The 8,310-nt window shown below is 47.0% G+C and overlaps 1 protein-coding gene across 1 annotated transcript; it reads left to right on the top strand.

Annotated features, from left to right (window-relative positions):
• Positions 1–8,092, top strand: LOC122378753 (lysozyme P-like). The gene is made up of 4 exons (XM_043360217.1): positions 1–168; positions 6,727–6,857; positions 7,601–7,774; positions 7,995–8,092. The coding sequence occupies exons 1-4, from the start codon at positions 161–163 to the stop codon at positions 8,090–8,092; spliced, it is 411 nt and encodes a 136-aa protein (XP_043216152.1). The 5' UTR covers positions 1–160.
• The last annotated feature ends 218 nt before the right edge of the window (positions 8,093–8,310 follow it).

The following is an 8,310-nucleotide window of genomic DNA, read 5'->3' as shown; positions in this document are numbered from 1 at the left end:
TCGGTGACGACGGAACGGTGTCGGAGAGTGTCCAGCGGAGGTCCTCCGGGGTGGGTGTCCTCGCGGAGTGCTCGGAACTCGCCAGCTCGTGGGACTCCGAGGAGTGTCCTCGGAGAGACACGGCGCCAAGGAGCTGCAGAGGACCGGCTCAGGCCGGGATATGGCCAGGTCAGGTGATGGATCGACACGAGGGCATGAGACTCGGTTCAACATTGGTTACAGCTCATTTTCGGTAATGATTGGTTCTTTGGGTATTTTTAGCATATAGGTGGCTTTACAGCGTAAGCAACTGAATAATGCTATTATAAACGAATGTAAGAAACTTATTAGTATGCACGATTATTGTAGTTGAGTGAGTTGTTGTCTTAGTAGTTAGAGTCATCCGTATTTCCGGCCCTGTATGCAACGGCTTAAGGTTTATAAAAAAAGCGAAATGTAACGCTTATTGCTCTAACTGAGCAATGTAATCATTTTGTTCCGCGGCTGGGCGTTATTTGTTGTCTAAAATTTCAGTAAAATGTGTTATGTTATTTTGAACACCTGCTAAGCTTATTACATTCCAACTCCACAATATAATCCGAGAAAACGTTAGCACAATTCATTCAACCATAGCTAACGGAGATATGAGCTAGCCACCATCATTCACGGCATAATTGGGCTGCGAAATCTGGCAGATTCTTGAAGGAAAAAATAAATAAGCGATGTCACTCAGTTCTCATTATTCCCGTATTGATGGTTTTCAACCTCGCAATGTTCCGTTAGGCTAGACTTTTATAAGTCATCTTTGGTAATGACTTCGTAAAGACGTGAAGAAGGATAAAATGGTGTGTGATATAAACAGCAACAGCGTCCATTGGCATGTGTCATCTTAATCGTACCAAATGTTTACACATATCGACGCGTCTTTTAAACCCTTCATCTCTTCTCTCATAAATTTCCGGGAAGCACGAAAGATCCTTTAAAAAGTATCCAAGCTCTGAGCCTGATCAAATCTGTGTGTGTTCGTAGGCTTGTTTTGGCATTGCTTGATCTGCAAAACAAACAAACTCGAGAAAATTGTGTTAGAAGCTTTTCGGTAGAATAAAAATACCTTTAATCGAAGCTTCTAAAGCCTTCTATCCAGCTTGTCGAAATTCACGAGAGCACACATGGGGGATTTGAAACAGGCATCGATAGGTACCAGCATTGTGAATTTCAGTGGCGCCTTCTCTATATTTCGCCTCTACTCCGTAGTCCGACGCGTTAAACAACATTTCGTTAAATATTCGTACTGGTCTTCAGTGCGTTCCACAATATACGGAAGGAAGTATATGCCACATCGTATGATTTCGCCATTTCAAGTGATTTGTGGTATCATATAGAAATAGCACATCTACCAACCTAGCGACTTTCTACTGGAATCGCCGCTGGTACTTCAGTGGCTAGCATGACTGCTCGTGTGTTATCGCACAATGCTGTTAAAAAAAAAAACTAGGCGTAAGTCTGAATTTGCAGCTAAGTTTCAATGCTTAGAGACGTTACTTAACCCTCGCATGTGTAGGGGGGGGGTCGGATGGACCCCCCCCCAATGGTTTTTCGCGAATAACTCGCGTAAAAAGCGGCCGATCGCAACGAAACTTTCAGTACCCTCGCATTGATCAATTTGACACCTACCCTGAAAATTTGATGACCCTGACCCAAATGACCTTTGACCTGTGACCTCTTTTCCGAGACCATGTTTGGCCGGAATCGCGATTTCGCGTATGTCGGCTCGCACTAGCCGCGTGTTTGCAAGCTTTTCGTGGTTTCAAACGTTCAAACATGTGATTTGATGTTACTCCCGTGTGTGTCAAGGTCACCTGAAGGTCAGGTCAGGTCATTGACCTTTGGTGACCTCGGGTGACCTCGGGTCACTTTTTCGAGTTTTACATGTTTCTAGGCTAGTTTTTGGAGCTGAATTCGAATTTAGCAACCATTTGAACATTTACGAAGTAGTTTTGGTGACTTCGTAACATGTTACGAAGCTGTTAGAGGCGGTTGACACGTACTACGAATACCCGTCACGACGCCTACTGGTTGACCTGACCTGACCTGACCCGACCTGGTCTAAATGCTTCAAGACATCATCTGTGATCAAAACTAACACGATATTCGTGATCAGCACCCCGAAAAACCCCTTAGCAGCCACACTTTACGACTTTCTAACAGGTCCCGATTTTCCCGACTTTGGGTCATTGACCTGACCTGGAAGGTCAACCAATGACCTAGGACCTTAAAATTGGGTATCATCGGCTTCCTCTCGTCACGGGCAACACGCTCGTTTTTTCCGCGAAGCTCTAGCTCGATCAGGGGCCAAACGGCAAGGGGGGGGGTCCAACCGACCCCCCCCCCTACACATTAGAAGCTGGCAAACGCCGCACACATGCGAGGGTTAAAGCTCAGGGTCAGATAAAAACAGCCTTCTAAAACATCAAAAGTGAATCGACAGCTATAGTTTAGACGCTCTTTAGGTCTTGCTTCCTCAAACAGACTAATGAAATGTGGTATGACAGTTTGACGTTTGTGAAAAGCGATAATGTGAACACATATATATTGCACAAACCGGTTTCGATATCACTTCATCAGTGTGCAAATATATAAATAAAACACACAAAATACAAAACGGAGACGAAATAGGTACAGCACGTACAGCAGAGCAAATTAATTAACAGAAACAGCTTTCATCCATGGTTTTCTGCAGCCAGCAAGTGCTAAGCCATCTGTCCGTTGATAATGTCATGAAATACATATTTACGAGTATGTCGGCATCTTGGCGGCTTACGAACCAATACTATGGCCGTAAGCTTCATCCTTTTTATATGCCATAGAACAACATAAACCGAGAGCTAGAATAAGGGTCTATGGGAAATGGCAACAGCAAAAAATAATTACGTAAAAGTATGACATTCTATCAGTTATATACCGCGTCACAGCCTACCCTTCACTAATCCCAGATGGTGATCCGCCGCATTTAGCGGAACTGATGTTAAAAAGCCATTAAATGTTGTTCTATACCCGCAGCTCAACTTCGACCAAAGCTTTATGCATTAAAAGTCACAAGAAAAAGAAGCGTCCATTCGGCGGGGGTCTGCGGCTAATTTCTCCGGCTAAAATGAAGGTTCTCGTTGTTGCTCGACCCTGAGTGGAGCCGGTCGCCATGCACGTGCGACAGCACCCGCAGACCAGAGCTGATTTATATCCTCACTAACGGGGATTATCCACACAGGCCACGGAGCTGCCACGCAGATGTGTTGAACAGACTTCTTAGTCACCACGCTGCTTGGCTTGACCATTAATTCAGAGAAAATAGCAGCAGGCCTTATCCGTTTTTGGTCAGTAACGCACTGAAATTATCGTGCTCTTTGCGTCTCAACATCAAGATGTTAAACGCCCCTAAAAGCACGCCTTACAGAGCGACGTCGATAACTCATATATGAAATGGCGACCAGAGTTAAATCAAACGCAGCCTTTACAGCCTGCAGCCGTAGAATCTCTCTATCGTGCTGTTTTTCTCCGTGTTATTCATTGTGGTATTCAGAGGAACTTGTCATCCAGAGCCCTTCTACAGAGTTCCCGGATGGGATTATTGTGCTAAATTATATGAGCTTTGAATATTCACCCAGAAGATATGATGGATCGTTTGAAAACGATTGTCACGGAATGACTAGCATCGCCACAACCTCGCTACGCGTGCAAACCATCTGTTCTCGACATTGCTAGGCGCACTTACGTATGCACCTCATGTATAAAGGGAGCGCGTACCTACTTGGTCGCTTATGTGGCATGACTGACGCCCATATAAGCCATCGGCAGTGTGTCTGACTCTGCCACGACTGTTCACAAAATGTTGTCTTTATCACAACACATTTGAGTCAGTTGCATTTCATCTCACACTTTTTATGATAATTATTCTTGCATAGCACATGAAGAATGAATACATCGATTAAATACACACCTTACATTTATGAATTAGCAGTGTAACTATGCGTACCTTTATTCTCCCATTGAACAGAAGCGCTTGGATAATACTGTCACCTTCCTTTGTCAGTTGTCAGTTGTCACCATGATTCCGATATCACGCGGTAGCTCTGAGCAGCCTGGGACGCCGTTACACCAGGCTTTCACACATCAATAACAGTCGAGACAGGGTCAGACACACTGCCGATGGCTTATATGGGCGTCAGCTGACTGCATGTCCCGGCGGGAGCCCGATTACCGGCGTCACGAGCGACCCTCTCCGGCCGAGCGGGGGGGGGGGGGCAGGGGAGGAGGACAGGCGCGGATACAAGGGGGGGGCCATGGGGGCCATGGCCCCCCCCTTGGCCGATTTTTTTTCAAAAATAAAATAAAAAGTTAAAAAGTTAAAAAGCTGAAAAGGGGGCCTCCTGAAAATAAAGTGGCCGAAATCCGATGAGTTTTTTTTTAACCTACCCACTTAGTTATTTCTTAGAAGACTAGCTGAGAAGACTTCTTTGTTAGAAGATTGGTAAGGCTTTCATAACTTGGAGGTCTCTTATACTCACAGAGATGACCACTTTTACAGGGCCTCCTAACCTGCACAGAGGGCCTCCAAGCCTGCACAGATGTTGAGATGTTGCCTGAACAGCTAGATAAGCTCAATAGACGCAGTTTTTTTTTGGGGGGGGCCCAACAAGTGGGAAGATGGGGCCTCCAACAGGTGGGATTATGGGGGGGGCCTCCTGGTTTCTAATGGCCCCTCCCTTGGAGATTTTCTGGATCCGCCCCTGGAGGAGGAAGATCCGAGGTCGAGGTCACTTCTCCCGAGCCGACCGCCAGGGACGTAACCGATTGCACGGAAGATTGGAGCGGCCAGAGATGGCTGTTTTACATCGGGCCGGCGTCTCAGGGAGCTATTAGCACTGGCTGATTGGTGCACGGATCGTTAGTTAGTGCATCGTGCACGGCGAATCACGCTAAATGGACAGGTGCAGACAGCTAGCCGGAGAGTGTGGAGGAAGGAAATACGATTAGTGGTTGATTAGCTACACTCTACAGACGTGACTTTGCATAGAACTGTCAGTATAGGAGTTTGCGTAATGACCAAGATACTCTGAGCTGATAATGGAGCTTGGCATACCTATCCGTATGGTTGAGCGCCAAAACGTGACTAACGGAGAATTTTGTCTTCTCGTAATTCGGCTGTACACAAAGACCTGTTTTAGCCTCGAGTGCCTACGGTTGACAAAACTAAGCTTGCTCGTCTTTAATGAAAACACACATACAGCTATTTCCTTGATAATACCACTCCTTAGCTCAGATGCATCACTCTATGCAGAAGTCACCCAATACAAGGTCAGCAAGCATACTTCGGGAGTGACACATGTAAATCGGGGACATGTCCAGTCCCAGGTGGTGGCATTTCCCGTCAGTTTTCCGCGGTGGACTGTCTCTGTGCCGATATGAGGACGAGCTGTCGCGGTGGAATTTCGCGGAAGGTGCTCCGGTCACTTCCGGACTCACCCTGATGATTCCAACGATCTGCTGCCGATTTTCTGCCGATGGATCATCCTTACCTCGGGAATAGATTCGTCAGCGCCACTCCCTAACCGGTTTACAGTTATTGATCTGCGGAAAATACTACCTGAGTAAGTCCGCTGATATATTCACTATACTGCGATACTGTGATGTTGGAACGCTCTTGATGGTTACATCCGGGACCGATAGGTTGTACTCGATAGTTGCACATAGGCAGATCCTGGAATACATCATACGGTATTCCCTAAACGTTTGAGATAATTATCTATGTTTCAGGATATTTAAAGAAAAATCATCTTACTCATATTATTGGTGATTTTGCGTGACTCATCGTTACCTATAGAAGCTTTGCTATTCGTCTGATGATAAATCACTTAATCACTCATTGGCAATTCCCACCAAAGATAGGCGGCGGAACGGGGAAGGCACCGGGGCACCGTGCTCCCCTTTGATTTTGGCATTTTAACATTAGCCCTATGGGCGTTGCATGGAAAGAATGGGACCAAATGTCGGCAGTGTCCCCCCCCCCACCCCCGCCTTAATTGAAGGTGTTCCGCCGCTACTGCCAACAAACAAAGCAATTTCAGTAATCAAATCCGAATTTTCACTGCAGCACAAATCGGTTATGTTGTGTTCCAATATCTACACTTTTGTTTATCTTTGACATGTGACAGTTGATAGCATGATCATAAGCAGCGACAGGCTGATTGGAGACTGCATGACCGCTGAACCAAGCGGAGATTCCGGAGAATCAGGGGCCTCATTCGATTCGTTCCACATTTGATATTCGCTAAGCTAACTATTTTTTCGTGATTTATTTTTGTACGTGTGACAATGAGCGAAATTTCAGTTCACTCTTCAACACCTTCGAGCCTACCTAATTTTCAAACGTTTTCCATAATAATTTCAGTAGGCAGCAACACGGAAGGCTGCATAAGCAATGCAAGGCCAATTAGAAAGATTGCCTACATCCTTCTAAGGAAGGAAGTTCACTCCTGTTTTGACCGAGTGTGACCTTTACTCACCCTGTATTGTTTCCGTCGCTGGTGCAGACTCTAAACATTATTGTTCAGTTGTCTGAGTTGTCGTCGAATCTATGTTCAATTCCTTTTCTGCTGATGATCATCGCATACCAGGCCAGGCACTGTACTCTTTCGTCGTAAGCCAGGTGTCTTCACTAATTAACCTGCCCTGTTCTGTGTTCGCTCCCAGGGCGCGATGTGTGCTCCTGGGGGTGCTCCTGTGTGCTACCCTACACCAGTCGACCGCCCGACAGATGGACAAATGCCAGCTGGCCAGGGAGCTGATGCGACACGGAATGCCCGAGCATGAGCTGGCCGACTGTGAGTATAGAGTACCTACAAATGTTTTAATGCATTGTGCTAGAGGATGAAGACTTATGTGCCAGTGGTTTGTAATAACTATGGGGCGATAAGTATACGGCCTTGACTGTAGAACTTATACGCAAGGCACAAACATAACACAAGGAAGTAATCTACCGACTGCATGCACGCTTTATGCTAACTTACGTGCCCCAGCCTCATAGTTGCACTAATAACTCACCTCACTGACCAAAAGCGGTAACCGCCGGATCGATTGACCCCGTGTGACCCTTTGGCAGCTGGTCATTGTTGGTTTGAAGTGATAATCCCCCTTTTAATGCGTGCTGACGCTCGTCTGACAGTAAGCTGCGGAATAATAAATTGGCGGTGGGCTTGCTACCGTACAGACAGTTAAAACGTTTCCGAGCACGTTTATCAAAGTTGTCAGATATCGTGCGCAGCTGTCTAACAAAATCAGCATCGGTCTCTTCCTGAAACACTTGTTTATAGCGAGCCTGTAGCTTACTGTCTGTGCTCGTGAGTCCTACACCGACAAACGATTGTCAGCTGGAAACTGGGCTGCCACCCCCTCCCCCCCCCCTTTCCCCCGAGAAGGCTGTGAAGCTGTGACAGCTGATGGGTGACTTAGCCCTTCCTACAGAATTGTGTGAGGTGACCAGTCTGGCCCTTTCCCTTCTGGCAGGGCGGTTTCCTGACTGATGTGTCCTCTGTACCTGACGGCTGACCTCCTCCCCCTCCCCCAGGGCTGTGTCTGGCCGACCACGAGTCACGGTACGACACCGGCGCCGTGGGCCGGCTGAACGGGGACCGGACCGTGGACCACGGCCTGTTCCAGATCTCCGACCTGTACTGGTGCGACTGGAGCCGCGAGGAACCGCAGAGGAGCTACCGCAACCTCTGCCGCGCCAGCTGCGACGGTGCGTTAGCAGACGGGCCGCGAGTCAGGCGGGTTACACACAGGCAAAGCGTGCAGTTTATAAAAGTTTATTATTTGCTTAGATATAGCATTTGGCATCACCGTTGTCATTACTTACTTCAGTTGTGGCACTTCGTAGGCTATTATTTCACCAATATTTGACAGGGTTGGCATGGCATAGCAGTGGGATGCATACTGAAACAGCGTCGTTTTCCGCGCAGATTTTCGTGACGACGACATCACCAATGACCTGGCGTGCGTGCGTCAGATTTTCGACGAGCACAAACGGCTGCAGGGCAACGGGTTCATGGCCTGGTGAGTGATGATGTCAGCTACGGTCTACGACATTTCGGCATTGCTACGCCAGCATTGCTACGCAATTGGAGAATGAAAGTTTCACTCCCCGTTAATTGGAGAATTAAGTATTTGTTTCAAAGGATTTAGAGTCATATGCTTGTTAGCGAGAAAATGTCTCACCAACCTATGGCGGCATAGTTATATGGCCAACACATAAGCATTCTTTTTACAGAAGCAATG

This window comes from Amphibalanus amphitrite, unplaced genomic scaffold (genome assembly GCF_019059575.1).
Source record: "Amphibalanus amphitrite isolate SeventyFive unplaced genomic scaffold, NRLGWU_Aamphi_draft 000064F_arrow, whole genome shotgun sequence".
Taxonomy (NCBI): domain Eukaryota; kingdom Metazoa; phylum Arthropoda; class Thecostraca; order Balanomorpha; family Balanidae; genus Amphibalanus; species Amphibalanus amphitrite.
Note: the sequence above shows the minus strand (reverse complement) of the source record. Positions and strands in the feature narration are given on the sequence as shown.